The following is a 25,725-nucleotide window of genomic DNA, read 5'->3' as shown; positions in this document are numbered from 1 at the left end:
GCTAGAGTCAAAAAGTACTTTTACAATAGCCTGGCCTAGACCCCAAAGAGCAAGCACAATGTCGTCATTGAGTTGGTAATGGACTGCAATGATGTTGCCACGCCTCGGAGGCAAGGTCAGAGGTCATCACATAAGAATAGCTCCTATTTCTGACCTGTGAGAGTGTAATAGGAGTGCACCATTACTTCTAGAGAAAACAAATATCTGTATTTCTGATGTTGAAAATTATATCCTTATCCTAAACTGTCTACGGAGTCGACTGGTCCTTTTCTACAAATACAGAAAGGGCCGTAAACTGACCATTTCAATCTTACAGACAGTTGGTAATAATATTGTTTGGAACAAAGCCATGGTTACGTACTGAGGGCGAAGAGCAGTCCTGCCTTCACTGATGATGGCCGCCTTTTGCCCACAGTTGGTGTGGAAGAGGAGGCGGTCAGTGGCATCAGGGTCGGCGGTGAGGGAGAGGGCGGGCCGGGGGCGGCCCACGTCGGGGGACAGCGCACGCATTATGGCGTTGTTGCGACGCAGACGGTCGCTGTGGTTGTGATTGTGGACGATGGTCACCTTGACCGCCATGCCGTAGAGGTCGACCACTCCGTAGACCATGGGAGGTGTCTGGGCCGCCGCCACGCCTAGGGGCAGAGTCAGAGGTCAAATTGAGGTCATTGATGAAATATGATAATGATTTGCAATTTTATACATTTCTTGAAACGACCATGATTTTTACATTGTACGGGGCAAAAATCAGCACTGCATGACAATTATGTAAGCAATACATCAAATAACAACGATTGTTGAAATGGTTATGAAATCTAATATTTAATGCATTTTCGCTTCATGGTTTGTCTCTCCTTCGGTCGCCGCAAGGTTACTACTATAGCAATGGACGAGCACCAAGTGACTATCCCTCCAACGCCACGCTACAGACATTCAATCCCTCGTTACATTGACAGACGCTCCTGGCGTGTCTCTCACCTTGGTCGATGCCATTGATGTAGAAGTGAAGAGCTCCGCTGGCCTTGTGCATCAGGCCTATGTGATCCCCTTCCTGGAAGACAGTGACACATAAGGCATGAGGCTGCGTGTCTCTGTTAGGTTGTGTGTGTGTGTGTGTGTGTGTGTGTGTGTGTGTGTGTGTGTGTGTGTGTGTGTGTGTGTGTGTGTGTGTGTGTGTGTGTGTGTGTGTGTGTGTGTGTGTGTGTGGTACTGACCTGCAGTTCGTCTAGGCTGAATTCACAGTACTCCCGACGGGTCCCCTTGCCGTTAGTCAGGATCCCACAGCCACTCATCATGATTGTACCTGGGAAGGCAAGAAACACACACACACACACACACACACACACACACACACACACACACACACACACACACACACACACACACACACACACACACACACACACACACACACACACGTTGAACTTAATACGTTCTGTAACATGATTTATTCCACAAAAAACTGCACACAGAATAATACATCTTGCCGTTCTGTGTGTGTGTTACATACCTGAGCGCAGATTTGTCATTGTGGCAGGGTAGTCCAGGTTGTTGGGGTTGTGTGTGGTCACGCCGATCTCAATCGACCCCGACCACTTGTCCACCAGCTTATCTATACGGATCTGTGGCAACAGAAACCATGGGCGTCTTCACTCAAAGCGGTTTGCGACAACAGAAAACCTAAGTAAGCGTTTGTTATTGGACAAGTTTAGGCAGTCCCTCTCAGCTTCAGTCCTTTTGGTGTCTAGTGAATTCTCTCACCCGGAATCCTCCAGAATATAGAAACATTCACCAATTTACAATATATTATTCATATCAAGCTGCAATCCAGCAAATTCAAATGCAATTATCTATTCACAGCCTGTGGCAGTAACATCGTGAATATTAATTGGCTAATCTGAAGCCTCCAGCTTTATCATATAAAGAGGAGCAGCCTTAAATTGTGATGTAATAGCAAAATGGTGACACTTCACCCCGCCGTCCGAACAGATAAACATTTTGTAAACAGGTATGACAGCGGGTGTCAGCAATACATGCGTTTTATCATTAATATGACAGCACGTGTATTCTTTATTGTTTTCTCTAAACCGCGCGCTTTGTCATTCTAAGCATTCACATCTCAGTATTGGAGCCGGTCATTGGCCGCACCTCAAACATCTCGTTGTGTCGGAGCGGCCGGTTGGTCATGACCACGCCGTTGTTGAACTCATCCAGCGGCCTCCGCCTCTCCGCCGTCTTGTTGTTGTTGCTCAGCTTAATCAGCGTACCGCACTTCTCATGGAACAGCAGCGCGTCATTGGTCATCATCCCGCCCGTCACCGCCCCAAGTCCCACCCCTCCTGCGGGGCTGTTATTGGTGCTTCCGGTATTGCCGGTCCCGGCCCCGCTGTCACTGTTACTACTGTTACTGTTGACAGCTCCCCCGCCACTGCTGCTCCCCCTGTCCCCTCTACCTCCTGTCCCAGAGTCTGTCCCTGTTCCTCCCCCCAGGTCTCGTCCTTCACCGCCCTCGTCCTCTGAGCGGTAGAGGGACACGATGGCATTGTTGAACACGTCAAAGAGCTGGTGCTCCGTCAGAGCTACAGGGGGAGAGAAAGAAAGACAGACAGAAAAGAGAGAAAGAAAAGAGAGAAATGGAAAGAAAGAGAGAGTCAATAATGTGGCATCATTGACCAAATGTAATAGATATTCAGGTAGGGACTTGGAGAGTTTTATTTTCGTACCCGTTTCAGGCTCTATGTTGTTGGGGAACTTGTCAGGTCGGTTGTGAATAGGAGGGAGCTCCGGCACTGAGATAAAGGAACAAGAGTGAGAGAGACAGGAGTCAGTCTTTCCCTTATTTACACTTCTACAACCTTTCACACAATGACACAACGAACCCTATCTTTTAACACATAAACATTGCAAACAAAAACAACTCCTACCTTCCGCTGTCGTCCCGTTTGTCGCTGCTGCCAGATTCACCACTGACGTCAGATCCTCAGTGTCTCCCTCCCGGACCCCGCACACCACCACCTCATGCCCCTCCACCGTCTCCCTCTCCGTATCCCTCTCCATCGAGGAGGGCGGCTCGCAGCTCACCACCGTCACTTGCGTACACTTGCCGTAGAGGTCCACCACTGCCCAGAGGCGCGTCGGGAGACCGCTGGCAGCTGCACCACAGTCATGCCCGTTCACCCACAGGTGAAGCTCGCCACGGGCGCTCCGCTGAATAGGAGGACAGAAATAAGAATAGCAATATTACATTTTTAGAGAAAGACATCTTAATCTCCCCAAATACACACACAGAGTTGAGAGGCACAGGGTCAGCCATAAAGCAGCCCCCCTGGATGGAGAGCAAGTGTAGAGATTGAGTGCCTTCCTCAAGGACACAACGGCAAGGCTCAGTGACCAGTACCCCTCCTGTTACCAATTCAGTGCCCGGCGCAAGGCTTAAACCGGTGGTGACCTTCTGGCCACTGGTTCGTCCTCTCTTAACCACTATCCTACTTACCTGTATGCCCACGCGGTCGCCCTCGGCCAGCTGGTCCAGATCACGGCCGTACTCCTCGAGAACAGAGCGGCCGTCGCGTAGGACTGAGCAGCCAGACACGATCCAGGAGCCTCCCTTCAGACCCGTAGCGCTGCTGGGGAAATCGAGACAAGCCGGGTCCAGAGCAGTCACCCCAATCTCTACGGAGCCGCTCCATGAGTTCACCTGCAGAAGAAAGTCACATTTATTTAGGCTTCTAGTTCATCTATTTATTTTTATGTCCCTTTTTAGATCTAGTCAGTAATGTACAATACGTTTTATAAACTGGGTGGTACAAGCCCTGAATGATGATTGGCTGACAGTCGTAGTATATCACACCGTATACCACGGGTATGACAAAGTTATTTTTACTGGTCTAATAACATTGGTAAACAGTTTATAATAGCAATAAGGCACCTCGGGGGTTTGTGATATAGCAAATATACCCCAGCTCAGGGCTGTTTCCAGGAACTCTGCGCTGTGTCGTACATAAGAACTGCCCTTAGCCGTGGTATTTTAGCCATATATCACACCTCCTTGGGCCATATTGCTTAAGTATAGCCTTCCAATGTTATTCCAAATAAAATATTGCAATTCTTATTCCTTTGTTATTAGCATATATACAGTACCATACAAAAGTTTGGACACACCTAGTCATTCAAGGGTTTTTATTTTTTACTATTGTCTACATTGTAGAATAATAGTCAAGACATTTTAATTAACAGGTGTGCGTCGTTCATTTGTGGAATTTCTTTCCTTCTTAATGCGTTTGAGCCAATCAGTTGTGTTGGCATACAAAAGATAGCCCTATTTGGTAAAATACCAAGTTCATATTATGGCAAGAACAGCTCAAATAAGCAATGAGAAGCGAGATCTCCACATGTGTCGTTCCCACCGTGAAGCATGGAGGAGGTGGTGTAACGGTGCTTTGCTGGTGACACTGTCTGATTATTTAGAATTCAAGGCACACATAACCAGCATGGCTACCGCAGCATTCTGCAGCGATACGCCATCCCATCTGTTTGCGCATAGTGGGACTGTCATTTGTTTTTCCAACAGGACAATGACCCAAAACACCTCCAGGCTGTGTAAGGGCTAATTGACCAAGGAGAGTGATGGTGCTGCATCAGAAGACCTGGCCTCCCCAATCACCCAACCTCAACCCAATTGAGATGGTTTGGGGATGGGTTGCACCGCAAAGTGAAGGAAAAGCAACCAACAAGTGCTCAGCATATGTGGGAACTTCTTCAAGACTGTTGGAAAAGCATTCCAGGTGGAGTTGGTTGAGAGAATGCCAAGAGTGAGCAAAGCGGTCATCAAGGTAAAGGGTGGCAACTTTGACGAAGATACAATATATTATTTTGTTTAACTCTTTTTTGGATGACTACATGACTCCATATGTGCTATTCCATAGTTTTGATGTCTTCACTATTATTCTACAAAGTAGAAAACAGTAAAAATAAAGAAACTCTTGAATGAGTAGTTGTGTCCAAACTTTTGAAAGGTACTGTGTATGTATGTATGTACAGTTGAAGTCGGAAGTTTACATACACCAGCCAAATACATTTAATCTCAGTATTTCACAATTCCTGACATTTAATCCTAGTAATAAATTGCCTGTTTTAGGTCAGTTAGGATCACCACTTTATTTTAAGAATGTGAAACGTCAGAATAATAGTAGAGCGAATCATTTATTTCAGCTTTTATTTCTTTCATCACATTCCCAGTGGGTCAGAAGTTTGTATACACTAAATTAGAATTTGGAAGCGTTGCCTTTAAATTGTTAAACTTGGGTCAAACGTTTTGGGTAGCATTCCACAAGCTTCCCACAATAAGTTGGGTGAATTTTGGTCCATTCCTCCTGACAGAGCTGGTGTAACTGAGTCATGTTTGTAGGCCTCCTTGTTCACACACGCCTTTTCAGTTCTGCCCACAAATGTTCTATAGGATTAAGGTCAGGGCTTTGTGATGGCCACTCCAATACCTTGACTTTGTTGTCCTTAAGCCATTTTGCCACAACTTTGGAAGTACGCTTGAGGTCATTGTCCATTTGGAAGACCCATTTGTGACCAAGCTTTAACTTCCTGACTGATGTCTTGAGATGTTGCTTCAATATATCCACATAATTTGTTTCCCTCCCTCATGATGCAATCTATTGTGTGAAGTGCACCAGTCCCTCCTGCAGCAAAGCTCCCCCCACAACATGATGCTTCGGCTTGCATGCCTCCCCCTTTTAACTCCAAACATAACGATGGTCATTATGGCCAAACTGTTCTATTTTCGTTTCATCAGACCAGAGGACATTTCTCTGAAAAGTCTGATCTTTGTCCCCACGTGCAGTTGCAATCCGTAGTATGTTTTTTTTATGGAGGTTTTGGAGCAATGGCTTCTTCCTTGCTGAGCATCCTTTCAGGATGTCATTATAGGACTCGTTTTACTGTGGATATAGATACTTTTGTACCCATTTCCTCCAGCATCTTAGCGAGGTCCTTTGCTGCTGTTCTGGGATTGTTTTGCACATTTCGCACCAAAGTACGGTTCATCTCTAGGAGACAGAAGGCGTCTCCCTCCTGAGCGGTATGACGGCTGCGTGGTCCCATGGTGTTTATACTTGCATACTTTTGTTTGTACAGATGAATGTGGTACCTTTAGGCATTTTGAAATTGCTCCCAAGGATGAACCAGATTTGTAGAGGTCTACAAAAAAAATTCTGAGGTCTTGGCTGATTTCTTTTGATTTTCCCATGATGTCAAACAAAGAGTCACTGAGTTTGAAGGTAGGCCTTGAAATACATACACAGCTACAACTCCAATGGACTCAAATCATGTCAATTAGCCTATCAGAAGCTTTAAAGCCATGACACCATTTTCTGGAATTTTCCAAGCTGTTTAACCTCTCTCGGGTATGTGGGACGCTAGCGTCCCACCTGGCCAACATCCAGTGAGATTGCAGAGCGCCAAATTCAAATACAGAAATACTAATTATAAAAATTCAGAAAAGATACAACTATTTTACATAGGTTTAAAGATTAACTTCTTGTGAATCCAATCACGGTGTCAGATTTCTAAAATGCTTTACGGCAAAAGCATACCTTACAATTATTTGAGAACATAGCCCAGCAGACAAATCATTAGAAACAGTAACCAGCCAAGTAGAAGAGTTACACAAGTCAGAAATAGATTAAATTAAAACCTGTTTTGTTCGCACGTTTTCTTCAGTAATCCACAGGCTCAAACGCAGTCACAACAGGCAGAAGAAAAATCCTAATTGTATCCGTAAAGTTCATAGAAACATGTCAAACGGTTTATATTCAATCCTCAGGTTGTTTTTAGCCTAAATAATTGATAATATTTCAACCAGACAATAACGTCATCAATATAAAAGGTAAACAATTAAGGCACTCTCTCGGTTGCGCACATGAAAAAGCTCTGAGTCCATTCATTCAGACTGCTCTTACTCCATTTTTCAGAATACACGCCTGAAACTATTTCTAAAGACTGTTGACATCTAGTGGAAGGCATAGGAACTGCAATTTGAGTCCTAAATCAATGGATACTATCATAGCATTGAATAGAAAACTACATCAACAAAAAAATCATACAGTTTTGGAAACTTTAGAGTGTTTTCTATCCAAATCTACCAATTATATGCATATCCTATCTTCTGGGCCTGAGTAGAAGGCAGTGTAATTTGGGCACGCTTTTCATGCAAAATTCCAAATGCTGCCCCCTACCTTAGAGAAGTTAAAGGCACAGTCAACTTAGTGTATGTAAACTTCTGACCCACTGGAATTGTGATAGAGTGAAATAATCTGTTAACAATTATTGGAAAAGTTTTAATGACGCCAACCTAAGTGTATGCAAACTTCCGACTTCAACTGTACATACATACATACATACATACATACATACATACATACATACATACATACATACATACATACATACATACATACATACATACATACATACATACATACATACATACATACATACATACATACATACATACATACATACATACATACATACATACATACAGTTGAAGTCGGAAGTTTACATACACTTAGGTTGGAGTCATTAAAACTTTTCCAATAATTGTTTACAGATTATTTCTGTCAGAAGTTGTTTACATACACTAAATTGACTGTGCCTTTAAACAGCTTGGAAAATTCCAGAAAATTATAGCACCAGCTCTGTCAGGAGGAATGGGCCAAAATTCACCCAACTTATTGTGGGAAGCTTGTGGAAGGCTACCCGAAACATTTGACGCAAGTTAAACAATTTAAAGGTAATGCTACCAAATACTAATAGTGCACATTCTGTGAACAACAAACTCACATTTGACTTGAAGACTAAAAAGCAGTGTAAAGTCCATCAAATTAAAACAAGTCAGTAAATGTATCACAATAGGCCTACAGATAGCGAGGACAGGAGAGGTTGAGCTGGGTTTAAAGACAGACCAAGAGTAAATAATATACTGTAAATTGAGGCAGAGGAATTCAATTTAGAGCAGGGCTCTACAGTGCAAACATTCTACTCATATGTGCCTAAATATTTTACTATGGGACCTGGAATCTTAATTTAGGAGCATCACTGCTCCTAAATGTATTTTTGTGCGCCTACATTTTTCAACTTAGGCGCACACGTCTCCTTGTAAAAAAGGTCAGCTGAATGCCGTAACGCCAGATGTTGTAATTTTCAGTATCACAAAATGTGGTGACTTTGGCCTACACATTTGGTGATACTGAAAATCACATCTGTTATTGTGGTATTCATCCTTGCAAGCACATTCTAAATCTGATGTAGACCCTCTCTCACACACTAAAATGCTGCATACATCTCTCGGTCTCTCTACCCAGCACAAATACACACAAATCTGCAAACGAATGCATAGACAAACACATCTGTGAATACAAGCTGCTGCTGCTCCTTATCTCTCTCTGACACACACACTACAAAGACTAGCAGCCAGGGGGAGAGGCAGGCACATACTACACTAGTGCTTACCAAACAACCATCCTGCATAATATGCTACGGTCACTATTACCAACAAACACCATCACATTCCACGCCGAACAAGCTGTCGTATATCAATCTAGTAGCTTGGTTTTGGTGCATTTGCCAGTTGTCCGATTGCAGGACAAGACACAAGCTCTATCAATGTCTATAAATAGCATTAATGTAGCAACAATGCCAAGTTTGTTGCACTGACTGTACAGCACAGATATTGATTTCCGTCATGCAATTACGGATAGTGGTCCATTATAGCTTTGATACATGAGATGATACTGGCCATGAAACTATTGCCAGTGAGAAAACGGGTAACTCACTGCCGGGAGGGATATAGGCCTATCTGTTGTTAATGTTATCCACCTAGTTAGCTATGCTCTTCATGTGAAAGCTTGTTGTGCGAGTTTATTATTCATGTGACAAGCTAGTGATTTCTAGAGTGGCATTGCAAGTGGTTGAAGGATACACACTCTATACATGTTCACTGAGCTGTGTGCTACCCCAGTTGGTCTAAAATGGCATTGGAGGAGACAGTACTAGTGCCCTCTGCCAAAAACCCACAGGTGTGAGGGTCACCAACGGGCCGGCAGACCGATAATCATGGCTATCTTCGCCAAAATGAGATAACAGGCAAACTAGGTGCTGCGGTCGGCATAGAGATAAGAAGTCTAAATGTTGCATAGGCAGGCAGACCTTTTAACAGAAACAGTAACTAACGGTTGGCTCAAAACATTGGCCGTGTTGGAGAGCATCAAATCATTATACATTGTGGGTAAATGGTGACTGATTGATCTACAAATAATAATAAGTAGTTATTTATGATGCAAGGTGATTTGTAGATCAGTCACTTTGAACAAGCCCAATGGCTATGTTTACACAGGCAGGCAGCACAATTGAGTTTTGCCAAATTATTGGCAAAAGATCTAATCTGATTGGTCAAAACATCAGTTAGAGAAAAAAGTTCAGAATTAGGCTGCCTGTGTAAATGCAGTGATACCAATGTGTATCACAAAGAGGCCCAATAATCCAGATAAACTACAGCTATGCTTTTCAGGAATGAGCCTATTCAGAGTAGGGTGAGGTTTCCCCCTAACCACTGACACAGGGTCAGTTGTTTTGTCAACTTTTGTCTTTAGTTGACCATACACCAATTAGGACACAACTGATATCTGCTTTGCCTTTATTTTGCTTATCAAGACCAGACCATATGGGGTTATATATATTTGGTCAAGACCATAGTATTGACATATGGCCTACCTGACAGACAGGTTAAATTGACTCAAGACTGTTGACATCTAGTGGAATTGACTCGACCAGTTGGCTTCTCTCGTCTAGCTGTAGGCAGACCTCTGTGACTAGCTAGACGTCAACAACTGATAAATGCTGCTGCCTGTGTGCGGTCAACCAAGTGACTGTTGCTAGTTAGCTAACTTAGAGATATAGCTAACGTTACATAGCGACAGTAGCTCGCTACCTTACATTTCAAACATGCAAACTCATGGCTAACTAAACGAGCTAACGTTGCTATACAGTAGTGAATATATCAGGCTAAATGTTGGTCGTGGTAATAATAGGTATTTCATTTGGCTAGCAATAACTAGTTAGTTAGCCGTTGAAAGCTAACGTTACCGTGTTTTGACAGAGCGAGGCACTTACTGGTTCGATCCACACACGAAAAGATCTCGTATGGCTAACATTAGCTATAACTTAGCTAACGTTACTGTAAAGTTAGCCTTGCAATTGGTAGCGAAGATGTCGCTAGTTGACTTTGCCTTAGTAAAAAAAAGGTATACACTGTATATGGACTGGACCACACAGAGCTAGCTAGCTAATTGTGTTGAACAAGTGTTGTTGTCAATGTGCCAATGCAAATGTGTTGCAGTACATTTTGGACAGGATATGGCTAAAACGATCGCTAGTAAACCTAAACCTAAACTGTACTGCTTGATTGTCAAACTGCGCACGCCCAAAGAGGACTGAATAAGACACGAGCACCACTGCGGACAACAGAGAGACTCCGTCCCACTGGCACGGGATGCACTCTCTCCTCGCATTCCCATCTCTCTCCCCACCGAGCTGAAAGTGACAGCTATGTTTACCTTCTTGTCAATACGGACGGTGAATACATCCCGGTCCCTCAGTGGCTCTCTGCTTAGAACCAACCCGTGGTTAAATTCTTGGACTGGTTGGTTCCGCTGAGCGGTTCTGTTCGAATTCGACAGTCCGATCAGTTTTCCGCTGCGCGGGTGCAGCTCAGCCGCCATCTTCACTGGGGCGGCGTGCTTCGCGACACATGGGTTTGCGACAATATGAAAGCTCTGGCTTTAAATCCAAATCGAAATACGCGCCCACATTTTTTAAGATTAACGGCAGAAGGTCAAGTAAGCAAAATTGCTTTATGGCAGTGTGGTCCGCTTTCTGTCCAGGCAGAATCAATCAATATAACATTTATCACAGATTTACAAGAATGAACAGTGTTTTATATGCATACATCTGCCATAAACCTCAACTCTTTGAAACCAAGCATTAAAAGCTCATGTAACTACATGGTTCATTCAGCAGCACACTATATAAAGCATGCATTATGCTTCAATTTTACTATTCATCAATAATACATAGACATTAAAATATAGATAAATACATTGTTGCAGTGCGCGAGTCAGCTGGTTATTGCAAATCCAAGTTGTTATGAGTAGATGCCTTGCTCACTGAATGGGACCTTTTTAATTGCTGTGCATTAAGATTTGAATTGTGTAATGGCAATAATTGCACCAAAATTGTGCTATGAAGAAAACATTTTTACACCGAAAAACTATTTCCTTCGCTATTTCGATGGCCCTTTCAGAGATCATGCACACTACAAGACGGAACACTAGAGGGCGCATGAGGCTAATGGAGGGACGGATTTTGACATCCAATACAGCATTATTCATCTCATATGCATATGTATATACTGTACTCTACATCATCGACTGCATCCTTATGTAATACATGTATCACTAGCCACTTTGTTTACTTTGTCTACACACTCATCTCATATGTATATACTGTACACGATACCATCTACTGTATGCTGCTCTGTACCATCACTCATTCATATATCCTTATGTACATATTCCTTATCCCCTTACACTGTGTATAAGACAGTAGTTTTAGAATTGTTAGTTAGATTACTTGTTGGTTATCACTGCATTGTCGGAACTAGAAGCACAAGCATTTCGCTACACTCGCATTAACATCTGCTAACCATGTGTATGTGACAAATAAAATTTGATTTGATTTGATTTAATGCACAGCAATAGAGCTCGCCAGCTTGTAGTTCCTTACTATATGTCAATATTGTAGTCCTAAAACCCGGAAATGAGTTACCTCAGGTTCGTTCAGTGATCCTTATGGGAAAAAAAGAATGGGCAAAGAATAGGGTTTTGGAATAAACACCGAAAATAAGGTCTGCCGTTCACACAGGTTTAGAAGATCTTCTACGTGTTGTTCTAGGAGATAATAACAGTAGGTCAACACAACCTTTATGAATTACGAAGCCTTTGTGCTTTAAAAAAATGTAACAACATAAATTCTTCACAATTCACAGTGACGTTAGCTGATGAAGATTACCTCAGAACAAAACGTATAAGATTTGCTAAGCCTGTGTTACCACACACTATATTTTTGATGTTTATCCAAAAACGGCATTCATTTTCCCCATGAGCTTTGTCTAATGAATCATGGTGGACTTAGTGCCTACAAAAATACACCATTACTATTTATCTCTATGTCAAGCGGGTAGAAGAGCTTTGACTGCAGTCAACTGCAAGTTTTTGCAGTGGGAGCATGGCGGACGGAGGTCTAGAGACATACATGAAAAGTAGTAGTGGAAAAGAATGGAGACGCGTGGAACATGGAGTCCGACAGTGAAAGTGATAAGGATTCCAATGGAAGTATATTTCCAAGCTTGAGGTCAATGAGATGGAAGGAAGTAGGTTACGAGTTTGAATCCAATGAAGCTAGCAACATCGAGGGAGACAGTGTGTAGAGGAAGATTGGCGGCCAGTACAAACCGAATGAGCTGTACTCTAGTAGCTCTGGAGGTGAATTGGAAGATAATTAAATTAAAATAAATTACCTGAGGTGGCGAGTGTGGTTAAGAGCCTTGCACCAATAGTCATGATAAATATGAATCTGGTACAGTAGGTGTGACATTTTTGGAGAAAGTGGACCACTGTCTTTTGGCTGACCTAAATTTGGTATCAGATTGGGTGAAAAGGGAGTTGGGTACTGTTGAATCGGTGAAGATAACCCGAAGTAGATTTGTGATTATTAGCTTTTCCCACCCAGAGAGAGCAGGCACTCCACGCCAAGAGAATGGGGACAAGTCCTGTTACTTGCTTTGTTCTCAGGAACAGGGTGCCATTGAAAGGAGTGATTACTGGAATTGCGGTACGGGTGGAGGTAGATCAACTGAAGTTGAAGATTCCCGGGGTCTGTGACTCCCCCTGTTTGGTGTGACAGACCCCGCTGCGAGCGTAGTGAAACTGAAGAGTCATTGGGCTTGTTTGACATTGCAGCCGACAGTGCAAGCGACTGCCGACTGACTGATCTACAAATCATCTTCCATCATAAATAACTACTCATAATTATTTGTAGTCACAATTTACCCATGACACATTACGGTTTTGATCCTTTTCAAACATGGCCACTGTCTTGTCTGTTATGAATTTTATGAATAATGACTAAACGATGTATACATTTAACGTAGAACTATAACTACTATAATTACTACCCTGTCACTGCATGATTGTATGAAACTTATTAGAATCATAAACCTAAATCTGATGTGTGTAGTTTTAGTCAAGAATTAGAACAAGGACTTTCTGTTCCTTTTTAGTATGTAAGCAGGGTGTAAGTGAGAAACAAATGGAGCTATCGTCAGACAAGCTGGAATACTATGTTCCTTACAGGACATTTTGTCCCCACCCAGGGAGGGGAGAGGCTTGTAGTATATTGTTTAACAGGTGGCAGACAATGTATGAGTAGGAGAAGACTTGTGAACTATGTTGCCATTGTATCTGAGAGGAGGAAGGGACATTTATGACGAAATGTGAGGTATATAGACCAATGTACAGGAAATGATAAGCAGAGCTCTCGAGAATAAACGTTGCTGACTAAGTAGACTGGTCTTTGTCTGTTTCATTTGAATAAGAACCTTACTTATTCTTAGTAACAGACAGAGTATTTTAATTGAATTGGTTAATGAACACGAGAACAGAATTCTCACGACACTGTCCTTTTTGAATTTTGATGCTGAGTCGTTACCCGAGAAATTAATGTTTAGGATACAGTGCCTTGTGAAAGTATTCGGCCCCCTTGAACTTTGCGACCTTTTGCCACATTTCAGGTTTCAAACATAAAGATATAAAACTGTATTTTTTTGTGAAGAATCAACAACAAGTGGGACACAATCATGAAGTGGAACGACATTTATTGGATATTTCAAACTTTTTTAACAAATCAAATACTGAAAAATTATTCAGCACCTTTACTTTCAGTGCAGCAAACTCTCCAGAAGTTCAGTGAGGATCTCTGAATAATCCAATGTTGACCTAAATGACTAATGATGATAAATACAATCCACCTGTGTGTAATCAAGTCTCCGTATAAATGCACCTGCACTGTGATAGTCTCAGAGGTCCGTTAAAAGCGCAGAGAGCATCATGAAGAACAAGGATCAGAGATGCAGCCAAGAGGCCCATGACCACTCTGGATGAACTGCAGAGATCTACAGCTGAGGTGGGAGACTCTGTCCATAGGACAACAATCAGTCGTATATTGCACAAATCTGGCCTTTATGGAAGAGTGGCAAGAAGAAAGCCATTTCTTAAAGATATCCTTAAAAAGTGTTGTTTAAGGTTTGCCACAAGCCACCTGGGAGACACACCAAACATGTGGAAGAAGGTGCTCAGGTCAGATGAAACCAAAATTGAACTTTTTGGCAACAATGCAAAACGTTATGTTTGGCGTAAAAGCAACACAGCTCATCACCCTGAACACACCATCCTCACTGTCAAACATGGTGGTGGCAGCATCATGGTTTGGGCCTGCTTTTCTTCAGCAGGGACAGGGAAGATGGTTCAAATTGATGGGAAGATGGATGGAGCCAAATACAGGACCATTCTGAATGAAAACCTGATGGAGTCTGCAAAAGACCTGAGACTGGGACGGAGATTTGTCTTCCAACAAGACTGATCCAAAACATAAAGCAAAATCTACAATGGAATGGTTCAAAAATAAACATATCCAGGTGTTAGAATGGCCAAGTCAAAGTCCAGACCTGTATCCAATTGAGAATCTGTGGAAAGAACTGAAAACTGCTGTTCACAAATGCTCTCCATCCAACCTCACTAAGCTCGAGCTGTTTTGCAAGGAGGAATGGGAAAAAAATTCAGTCTCTCGATGTGCAAAACTGATAGAGACATACCCCAAGCGACTTACAGCTGTAATTGCAGCAAAAGGTGGCGCTACAAAGTATTAACTTAAGGGGGCTGAATCATTTTGCACAGCCAATTTTTCAGTTTTTGATTTGTTAAAAAAGTTTGAAATATCCAATAAATGTCGTTCCACTTCATGGTTGTGTCCCACTTGTTGTTAGTTCTTCACAAAAAAATACAGTTTTATATCTTTATGTTTGAAGCCTGAAATGTGGCAAAAGGTCGCAAAGTTGAAGGGGGCCGAATACTTTCAGTTATCCTGTAAAAGCTATTGTGCCGAATCCACGACAGTGTTTCAGAAGCCAAACTTATGGTCATGTTGCAGCAGTGTGTAGGAGGGAGATCCCTAGATGTAAAGAAATGTGCAGGAGGGCATGGGACAAAGGAATGTGTAGTATTGGTGAAGGAAGCAGTATGTGTCAACTGTAGGGGTACCCATGTTATATATATATATGATCATGTAAAACACTATACAACTACACATGTGGATAATGCATTTAAAATCATTGAGAATTACACAAAAAAGTTTGAAAATGTATTTCCATTGTGGTCCTCTTAATAAATAAATGGTTCAAAAGATTAACAAACATAACATAGTAGGTCTGGCCTAAACAGTAGACCTAGCGTACTAGGCATACTTAGATTTGCAGATTGAATAATAATGAATACATTTTTTAACCCGTATAGGGCTTTACAAAGAATCTCAAAGTGCATAAAAAGTAAAACAACAAACCCTAAATGTAAATGATGAAGATTGAAAGTCTCAGTCAGCTTGGGATGAAGTTGAGGACAATTTGGGTTGGAAAGGCAGTGTCGGTTCAGTGGGAGAGGTCATCGATGAGACAGACCATGAGAAACAAAGACAGTATAAAAAACAGCCCCGGAGCTCTTCAACAGCCAACCACACCTGTTTCTCTGAATGGTCAGTCACTGTTCATTCCCTGAACAGTCTGTGTACTTCCTCTGCTACACAGTGTGCAGTCCTTGGTGTAATACTTCCAAACAGATGAAACAGAAAGCCACATTTTTGGAATCCAAACATCCTAGCTATCAAGCCCCCCCAAAAATACCTTAAACAAAAGCTACAAAAACACGTAAAATGTATGAAAAAAAATAAGTAGAATATTTATAGAGCTCTCTGCCTAGGCTACCTTACGGCACCATGACAACCACTATCTTGTTGCTGGGGATCTGAAGTGCGAGAGAGGCAGGTTGGGGCTGCCAGGGTCAGAGTTGCACAGAAGGTGTTCTATGCTGAGCCAGTGAAGAAAGTAGATGAAGATGGTTCAAGGGTGAGGGACCCTATAACAGGCTCAAAGTGAGTAGTATACTTTTTCCAGTACATAGTGATAGGCCTACAAATTAAATGTGGTTATCACCTGTACCACCGGAATGGAATGCAAGTCACAGAAAATAGGTGTTGTGGTGGCAGCTGCAGAGAAGTACTTACTAATATGAGATTTTACTGCAGAAGAGTTACAGGGTGTGTTGAATGGTAGTTCCTGCCAGGCCGTTGTCCTGGTGTAGGATAAGATGGGGTCAAAATAGTGGAATGTGGTGGTGGGTTTTTAATGTGTGGGGTAGGTTGTGTTCCCACTAGTTACCAGAGCCACAAAGTCAAAATTGGCTATATCGTAAAAATGTATAAAGAAACATTAGCCTTTTGGTCTTAATAATGTTAACAGTGCGATTAAGGTTAGGTTTCAAATCACATTTTAAGAAGATAATTGTAGAAATAGGTGGGGTTTATGACTTTGTGGCTGTGGTAACTAGTGACTACCGGTTAGTTGGCCGGATCATTTTTCTCTTCATATCACAAAGTACACTGAGTGTACAAAACATTAAGAGCGCCTTCCTAATATTGAGTTGTACCCCCTTTTGCCCTCAGAACAGCCTCAATTCGTCGGTGGGCATGGACTCTACAAGGTGTCAAAAGTGATCCACAGCGATGCTAGCTCATGTTGACTCCAATGCTTCCCACAGTTGTGTCAAGTTGGCTGGATGAGTTTTGTGTAACAGTATAATTTTTAAACCGTCCCCTCGCCCATACCCGGGCGCGAACCAGGGACCTTCTGCACACATCAACAACAGTCACCCACGAAGCATCGTTACCCATCGCTCCACAAAAGCCGCGGCCCTTGCAGAGCAAGGGGAACCACTACTTCAAGGTCTCAGAGCAAGTGACGTAACCGATTGAAACGCTATTTAGCGCGCACCGCTAACTAAGCAAGCCGTTTCACATCCATTACATTTGGGTGGTGGACCATTCTTGATACACACGGGAAACTGTTTGTGAAAAACCCAGCAGCTTTGCAGTTCTTGACACACTCAAACCGGTGCGCCTGGCACCTACTACCATACCGTGTTCAAAGACTCTTAAATATTTTGTCTTGCTCATTCACCCTCTGATTAGCACACATTCCCGATCCATGTCTCAAGGCTTAAAAATCCTTATTTAACCTGTCTTCTCCCCTTCATCTAGTCTTTCTTTCCGGATTCACCTGGTCAGTGTAATGGAAGAGCAGGTGTTCCTAATGTTTTGTGCACTCAGTGAACAATGGATTTATACTTCAGTCCAGTTGGTGGGGTTAATGCACCATTATTGGATGCTAACCGCCGTTAAACCCCACCGAAGAAGAAGGTGTATCGTCATACGGTCTATGTATGTTGTTGTACTTTGTTAAAAATGTAACAATCGCTGTTGATAATTAACTACCAAATACAAGATGTGGCAGCCAGATCCTTTCCATAATGAGTTGGTATCTATTATGGATGAATTAATGATGTCGTTTGAGGATGAAATTGACAAATGTATGGCGGTCTCAGTCTTTTCTACACAACACAGCACAGGCATTGTCGATGCAGGAAAGACAGGGGAGTCCAAGTTGGAGGTAAAAGTAAGTGGCTAACTTTACTTTTACAAGTAAAATGTTTAATAATCCATCCAACATCACTACTTCCTATGATTTGCAGTGTTACATTACACTAATACAATCAACGTGCAAATCGTTGTGGAAATCTGTTGCAGCCCAAGTTGACTACAAATCCCACAATGCAATGCTCTCTCTGGGCTGGCTAGTTAGGTAGCCAAACACAATTACCAGCATGTGAAGTAGTTAGCTAGTAGTAAAATCGTCTAAACACGCTGCACTATCGATTTAGGGGTCTACAATCAGACCATGTTCAATTTGCAGTTCATCTCTGAGGCAGACAACGCAAAGTACAGACGTTGCTATGGCACCAACGGCCCTTTCCCACAGACACAAAGGGCGCATTGCATGATGGTAGTTACTCATTTGGTACACTGTTTAGATAGAACACATCAAATGGTCCGTTAGTAAATTCGCTCTGGCTATCTACTCTGATTTCAGAGCACTTATCGGAGTGTGACAGAGTGCAGAATAACTGATGAATTTACGAATGATCGACACCGCTTGAATATGGCCAGTGTTAGTAAACCACGGCGGAAAAGCGTAATTAAATTGTTGCTAGCTGTGCAGTTACAGTCACCAATGCTCTGGATAACATGAAAATAGCCTAACCAGCTCTGCTAGGGCGAGTAAAATTACGAACGCCCAGAGCGTACTTCAGATTTAATTTACGAACACACCCTAAGCAAAATATATATAATTTGTTTTAACGAAATAAATAAATGAGTGTGTTCTAGACAAGTATATACCCTTACCATATATTGGCTGGTTTGGCGATCTGGAGTGCATGTAATTATTTAAGAGTTATAAAATGTGATTGTTTGTTATCCTTTATCTCCAGTGGTGAGAACGGACCACTTAGAAGTTAAATTATGGGGAAAATTGTTATTTTACTCACTCATAGAAAAAATACTAACGTAAACTCGTACATCGCCTTGGTCCGTACAATTGCCCTTATTTTAGCGCCCCAAAAACGTAATAATTCCAGATCAATGTCAATACCATTGTAAAGTACAATTTCTCCCCTTTCCAACAGAATCAATTACATGACCTAACACTGCCCGTTTCTGCATAATTCAAGCAGGCAATGAGCCCGTAGGTTCTTTTTAAAAATGGCGGGTGGGGAAGCGAAACTAATGCGTGATAGTGAGAAGGAGAGATGTCCTGTGGGAAAATAGCTTTTTTTCACTCGATCTGTCCAACTTATCACCTTATCGCCTCTAAAATGTAAATAAAACACTATAAAGAGTTTATATAATGTGTCATTACATACCTATTTGAAGGTTTGTGTCGAATTTGAATCAGGTTTTTAGGGCGGTGCTAAAGTGATCTTACAAGTAAACAGCGGCTTTGAAAATGATGATCGCATGCAATGATAACTAGGTATCCCCCCCTTACCCCGTCACTGTCCATTTATTGTTTTTAAAAGATGAGAAGTGGCACACCTGGTGGAGAGAGATTGTAAGACAGAAATAGATGCTTTATGTGTGCTTTACATTACGACATGACACGTCTAGATGTAACGGAAGGGCCATTTTTTTTTTCAAAATTTCTCCAATACTATAGAGCCATTACCATGTCGATCAACGCTTGAATAGAAACCTAGTTCACACCCCCGATTTTGAAGTCAACACAGTTGCTACAGTCCCATTAGTTTTCTTTGTAGCCTCGTTTGAATGTTGCGGTTGCGCACATTTATACGGAATGGGGTGAGTTTGGGGTGAGACTTTCATTTCTGGGGGTGGATTATCCCTTTAAAGTATGAGCTAATTTGTTTTCTATCCATAGTTAATCAGCTTGAAAACAGGTTGTTGTGGAATGAAAAATATATCTATATATGTTTTCTTGTTCTAGGTCCAGTTGAAATGTGTGATGAAACAGTTCGTGACAAAGACTATTATCAAAATCAACCACTTGATTTCCAAAGGTACTGCAGCTCTGTGTTCAAAGATATGCCAGAGTCAAAGTGAGGTTAAATCTCTGAAAGTTAAGCTATTGGAGATGACTGATGGTAAGGAGATACCTGAAAAGACATTGGGAAGAACCCCACAGACATTGGAAGAGCAGGAATGGACGGGATTATCATATTCATCGGAATTTGCAGAGGATTTGGAGGTATGTTATATTTAACATGTTTGTGTAGGTGTAGGTTCCTTGTCAATCTTTGGCTTATTGGCGAAATCAGCAATCAGACAAAATCTTCTTTAAGTAAATCAATCAAACCTTTATTAATGCAATTGCAGACAGAAGTTGACAACAGAAACACAGCACGCATGTGGAAGTTCTGCAAAATAAAACAGGTCAAAGTTGCTTTAATACGCTTGCAGTCAACCCCTAGTGATGTAACTGCCTACGTCAACACCTTCTACTCATGAGACCAAGCCCATGCATATACAGTTATACAAACTTGCAGGAGAAAACAATAGTCCAGTGTTTTCTAAGGGCTCAGCAGTAATTTTCCATTCCCGTGTGGCTTACAGTGGTATGTCTGACTTGTCTCTTATCTATTTACTCCCCTGCAGGGGTCTGTGTCTATGTATCTCTTTTAGCCTTGAGGCGCTTTCTCACAGACACCCTGTTTTGACCACAATAGCTCTCACATCTGCTCATAACGTTTCTTATAAGAGGCATAGACTAGAAAATAATCTCATAATAATGCATATATTGCTAATCTGTGGTCCAGGACCCCATAAATGTAGTGGGGGAGGGTCTTATAGCCCTTCCCCTTCTATGAATACAACATAAGCATAATCAATTATTATAATACATCAATCATTTGGTGCAGCCCCAATCATGACCCCAAGGTGACCCCCATCATTTGCATGAATTATGCAGTCCAGGGGGCTGACGTTATCAGTGGGCATGAGCCCTTTACTGTTATTATGCTTGGATACCTGGACTGACATGTACTGCCATTGTACCATTGAGCAAGGCACTTAACTCCATAACCTAAACCAGGGGTGCTGCTCTGTGACTGTGTGTATGTTGGAGATCCAATCCATTTTTTTTTTCTCCCAGGTTGAAGTGCCAACTCCCATTGATGAGGCTGACAAGACTACAAATTGCAAGGAGACCACGATCAGAGTTAAAACCATACAGATGAAACAATGCTTTATATCTCTGGCAAAATTACCTTCCTCACTCACTAAGTCTAACAAACAGGGGCCAAATAAGGCCAAACAAGAAGCAAGTAGACCAACAGACAGAGAGGCAGAAAGCAGGCCTACAGACATTCAGGCCCTAAGTACAGATGCACAAAGTCTCAGTGCGGATTCTGTGCTATCCACTATACCCAGGAGGGAAAAGAAGAGAACAGAAGCACCCATGGTGGCACAATCAGACGGAAGTAAGGAGAACGCAGATGATGACCAATGGGAGGAGGAGAATGCTAATGCCGGACAAACCTCGAGTGATGAATCTCTTCACAACAGAAAGCCAAGGCCAAACAGGAAACAAAATAAGACTACCAACACCAGGAAAGAGTACCTCTGTCCGGACTGCGGTAAGGTTTTTAAGAAATTATGTAATTTTAAACAGCATCAATGGACTCACACAGGAGAGAGACCTTATTGTTGTGAATTATGTGGGAAATGTTTCCCGACTGCTTGGAAGCTCAGAAATCACCAATTGGTGGTCCACAGGAGAGAGAAGCCGCTTGAGTGTCCAACATGTGGGAAGTGCTTTGCAACAAAGAGTTATTTGGACAAACATGCAAGCGTCCATTCAACAGAGAAACCGTTCCGATGCCTCGTGTGTCAGAAGTGTTTTAAAAGTAAAAATGGCCTCAAGGAACATACAATATTGCACAATTCAAATTCAAACTCATATGCTTGTGACAAATGTCCAAAAACCTTTGTAAAGCTGAAATACCTCAAGAATCACCAGCAAACCCACAGCGGAGGAGGAGCTCACCGTTGCGAATTGTGTGGAAAGGGTTTCAAGTCTCCTTCCGAACTCAAACAGCACCAAGCATCAGTCCATAGGGGAGAGAAGCCGTTCCAATGTCCAACATGTGGGAAGTGCTTCGGAAAAAAAGAAAATTTGAAAATTCACGCAAGTGTTCATTCAGAAGAGAGAGCATTCCAGTGCCCTCAGTGTCGGATGTGTTTCAAAACCAAGTATACGCTTAGCGACCATAAGAAGACTCACACGGACTCCAAGCCGTATGCTTGCGGCAAATGCCCAATGACCTTCATTCGGTCAAGGTACCTTAAGATGCATCAAGCCTCGCACCTGACCAGCAAGCCGTTAGCGTGCAGCTACTGTGGGAAAGGCTTCAAGGTGAACGTGAGCGCAAGAGACACGAACGCACACACACCGAAGAACCCCCTTATACCTGTGACGAATGTGGCAAGGGTTTCTATAAACACGAATCGTTAAAAGTCCATGTGGCCTTGCACACCGGAGAGAAGCCGTTCGCCTGTGATTACTGTGGTAAGACCTTTGCTCTTGCGTCCTACCTTAAAACCCATGTAGCAAAATTTCACTCTGTGACCGAACTCCACACCTGTGGGAAATGTGGCAAAAAATATAAGGATATCATACATTTCAGAAGCCATATGGTTCAGGGTTGTTGAGAGGAGGCTGCGGAATTAGTTTGTTTGACTTGAAACAATTTATCTCTTTCTAATATTGGAGGGAATCTAATAACCCTTCCGAAACGAAGCCCCTGGGAGGACGCAGGTTAAAGGCACAACTTGTAACTTTCGTTCTGACAATGCTTTGACATTCATTGTTATTTTTGAATTGTGATTAAAGTTGTAATATGTTCTTGTCATATTACAATCATGCATGTTTACTTTTTAAATCGGTATACTACCATTAACACTTTCTATGTGATAGAGAACAGAAGCAGAAAAATGGCAGGATACTTGTCCATGTGATTAAGCATGTATTTAATGTAGCAAAAATGACTAACTAATTTTTGACCAAAAATAATAGGGTCTATCACCCAGTCACTACTCAACCACGACTCAAACCCTCAAGAAGTTTATTTCACAATAATACATTGAGCAGACATACACCCTCCCTGAATGAACACATCTCCATCTTTAGAAGATATGCAGGGATGGTTTTAGTGATGTGAAACAGTTGTTGCAGATAGAAATAGAATGAATAGAGCTGACACGATTCCTTATTCTACCAATCATGTCTGTTCGACACGATACATTTCTGAATCTGAACGTTCTATATCAACATCCTTCTGAACAGGCCCCAGTTGTGGCTAATGGAGCACGTGGTTGGGTCAGGGGTTTTCACATGACCACGTGACCTCGCCAGGAAAAACTCAGTCTGCAGACCTTACAGCAAGATCCCTGAACTTTCTTGCACTATTCACTGGTGCACACCAGGGGGCGGTGTATATACTTCCAACCTCTTACATTCTATGTAGGTATTACGTTCACTCAGAAAGATCAGTGTTACAGTATTATACAACGGAACAATTGATATAGAAAACAGAACGATATTGCTAATCTCCTAAAGAAGTACATGTGCATTAAAACAACAAAGTTCCACACATGAATCCCATACATACAGTACAAACCAGGGAACTACAATAAGCCATTTACTGGAGTACGGCGTGAAAGAAACCCACTTATAGAGATGTCGGTCGATAGCATGTCTGCGGCTGAAATGGCCTCCTATGCCAATATGGTGCACTTATTTTGACCAGGGGCTATGTAGGGGATAGGGTGCCATTTCGGATGCAGCCAATGAATTATAATACAGTAGAATCAGACATAATAATACTTCATATTGGCCTACAAAGCAAAGGCTCTTTTAACTGTATGTATACAAACATAGGCATATAACAGTTTGATTGTCTAAATGTCTGGTGTAAGAAAATAGAACAATGCTTTTACATCCTCAGTTTTAGTAGACTTTCACATAGGATCTCACTGTTGTGTAAAACATTTCATATCAAAGCTGTTTTAACCTCTTGTCTAAAATGCAGTGGTGTAAACTACTTAAGTAAAAAATACTTTAAAGTACTACTTAAAGTCGTTTTTGGGGTATCTGTAGTTTACTATTTATATTTGACTACTTTTACTTCACTACATTCAGTAAGAAAATAATGTACTTTTTACTCCATACAATTTCCCTGACACCCAAAAGTACTCGTCACATTTTGAACATTTAGCCAGACAGGAAAATGGTCCAATTCACACACTTATCAAGGGAACATCCCTGGTTATCGCTACTGCCTTTGATCTGGAAAACTCACTCAAAAATATTTGTTTGTAAATTATGTCTGAGTGTTGGAGTATGCTCCTGTCTATCAGTACATAACAATTTTAAAAAGCAAATCGTGTCAGGTTTGCTTAATATAAGAAATTTTAAATGAGTAATACTTTTATTTTTGATACTTAAGTATGAAAAAATAAATGGAATTGCTAAAATGTACTTAAGTATATTTAAAACCAAATACTGTTACTCAAATAGTATTTTACTGGATGAATTTCACTTGAGTAATCTTTACTTTACTCAAGTATGACAATTGGGTACTTTTTCCACAGCGAAAATGCAGTCTCATTGGCTTTTGGCATCAAAGACTATAGCGAGTTGAAAGTGTTGTTTGTGCACACAGAGGTTCATGGAAAGGAGGAGTATATCTAAATAAACCCCTGCCACACTTAAAGTTAGAAAGATGGACTCAATATTAGGTGAACAGATCAGTATGTGTTGTATCCCCTCATCCAGAGGAAAGGAGAGTGAAAGTTCACCAACACATAGATTCTTTCGAACGGGCAAGCGCTATTGGTGCTTCTACTGAATGCCTCTTCGCTGAGTTCAGTTAGGAGTCACAGTATTTGATGATATTCAAATCTTGTTTCTCGGTTACAGTGTCCTGTCATCAAGTCTTAATAAAAATACATGTAAAAAAAAAAGTCTTTTTAGGGTACAAAATCATGTAAAAGTCCTCTTGATGCTTCCTGTAGTGATAGTTATTGCTGTGATATTATATACAGTAACATATTATTACTTCGGTCTATGTGCAACCTGACATTCATAAGCTTTTAATTTGTCCAGCTCTTCTCCTGTGAAACGTATGTGTTACTTATTTGTATCTCTACACCAATCAGAAGCGTTATCTGTTCACCAATAAGAACCTCTACATGTTGGATCAAAAATGTCTGAGAGCTCGAGGCGGAGGCAAGGGATGTTCTAGAAGTGAAAAGGAGGTAAACTGGCTGCCACCGGGGTATGCCACCACACCGGCGAGCGCCTATCCCAAAGTCACAACCAATCCTTGTCGTATAGTGCGACACCTGCTCTTGCCCGGACCCATCTATACAATCTGGGCCTTATGGATGAGGGAGGCGTGTGGGGATGGGATGCCGTTGGGCCGGGTTTTGGGTCTCAGCGTTCCGTTGTTCTGCTGGAAGTGATGGTTGTGTCCACGTTCCGCGTCTGAGATCTGAGAACTGTTGTCCTGGTCCTCTGACCTCCCCTGATCTAAACGACTCATCCTGGAGCTTGTCCCCCGCTCCCCCTCCACACTTTCACCCTCCTCCTGTTCGTCGTCTGTGACAGGAGGGTAGCTGCAGCTGAGAGGGGAGTTCCGTGCATGTAAACCCCCCTCTGTTGGGATGATGACGCTGCCGTTCAGGGACCTCAGCAGCTTGGTGGACTGTTCCATTGGGAAGGGAGAGGGTTGGATTGGCAGGTGGAGACGGGTTCCCTATGAGTCAAACAGAGACAAGGGGTAACCATGTGGTTAAAGAGAGGAAATATATAACTAGGGCTAATTTGAGTATCACTATTAGCAACCTATACTAAACCTATGC

The 25,725-nt window shown here is 42.0% G+C and overlaps 3 protein-coding genes across 7 annotated transcripts in view; 1 reads left to right on the top strand and 2 right to left on the bottom strand.

Annotated features, from left to right (window-relative positions):
- Positions 1-10,811, bottom strand: part of LOC124013963 (neuralized-like protein 4) — a 28,605-nt gene extending 17,794 nt beyond the window's left edge. For all 3 annotated transcript variants that reach the window (XR_006834940.1, XM_046328570.1, XM_046328571.1), the window contains exons 1-9: positions 10,623-10,811; positions 3,494-3,697; positions 2,925-3,207; positions 2,724-2,789; positions 2,149-2,579; positions 1,511-1,622; positions 1,215-1,303; positions 979-1,051; positions 362-635 (exon numbers count right to left, since the gene is read on the bottom strand). Coding sequence is in view for 2 of the 3 variants with exons in the window: in XM_046328570.1 (XP_046184526.1) it covers positions 362-635; positions 979-1,051; positions 1,215-1,303; positions 1,511-1,622; positions 2,149-2,579; positions 2,724-2,789; positions 2,925-3,207; positions 3,494-3,697; positions 10,623-10,787 (1,697 nt within the window). In the remaining variant the exon portion in view is untranslated. The remainder of the gene's footprint in view (positions 1-361; positions 636-978; positions 1,052-1,214; positions 1,304-1,510; positions 1,623-2,148; positions 2,580-2,723; positions 2,790-2,924; positions 3,208-3,493; positions 3,698-10,622) is intronic.
- Positions 10,812-17,624: 6,813 nt separating this feature from the next.
- LOC124013610 (zinc finger protein 660-like) lies at positions 17,625-24,241 on the top strand. 2 transcript variants are annotated; one of them, XM_046327931.1, is made up of 3 exons: positions 17,625-17,896; positions 19,790-20,050; positions 20,954-24,241. In XM_046327931.1, the coding sequence occupies exons 1-3, from the start codon at positions 17,732-17,734 to the stop codon at positions 22,313-22,315; spliced, it is 1,788 nt and encodes a 595-aa protein (XP_046183887.1). In that variant the 5' UTR covers positions 17,625-17,731; the 3' UTR covers positions 22,316-24,241. The 2 variants fall into 2 exon arrangements, with proteins under 2 accessions (XP_046183887.1, XP_046183886.1); XM_046327930.1 differs by having other exon boundaries at positions 17,625-17,902.
- nectin4a (nectin cell adhesion molecule 4a) overlaps positions 22,912-25,725 on the bottom strand; it is a 27,991-nt gene continuing 25,177 nt past the window's right edge. For both annotated transcript variants that reach the window (XM_046327929.1, XM_046327928.1), the window contains exon 12: positions 22,912-25,619. In XM_046327929.1, coding sequence (XP_046183885.1) covers positions 25,227-25,619 — 393 coding nt within the window. In that variant the 3' untranslated portion in view covers positions 22,912-25,226. The remainder of the gene's footprint in view (positions 25,620-25,725) is intronic.

This window comes from Oncorhynchus gorbuscha, linkage group LG25, assembly GCF_021184085.1.
Source record: "Oncorhynchus gorbuscha isolate QuinsamMale2020 ecotype Even-year linkage group LG25, OgorEven_v1.0, whole genome shotgun sequence".
NCBI lineage: Eukaryota > Metazoa > Chordata > Actinopteri > Salmoniformes > Salmonidae > Oncorhynchus > Oncorhynchus gorbuscha.
The sequence above is the reverse complement of the archived record's forward strand: the minus strand, read 5'-3'. Positions and strand labels throughout refer to the sequence as shown.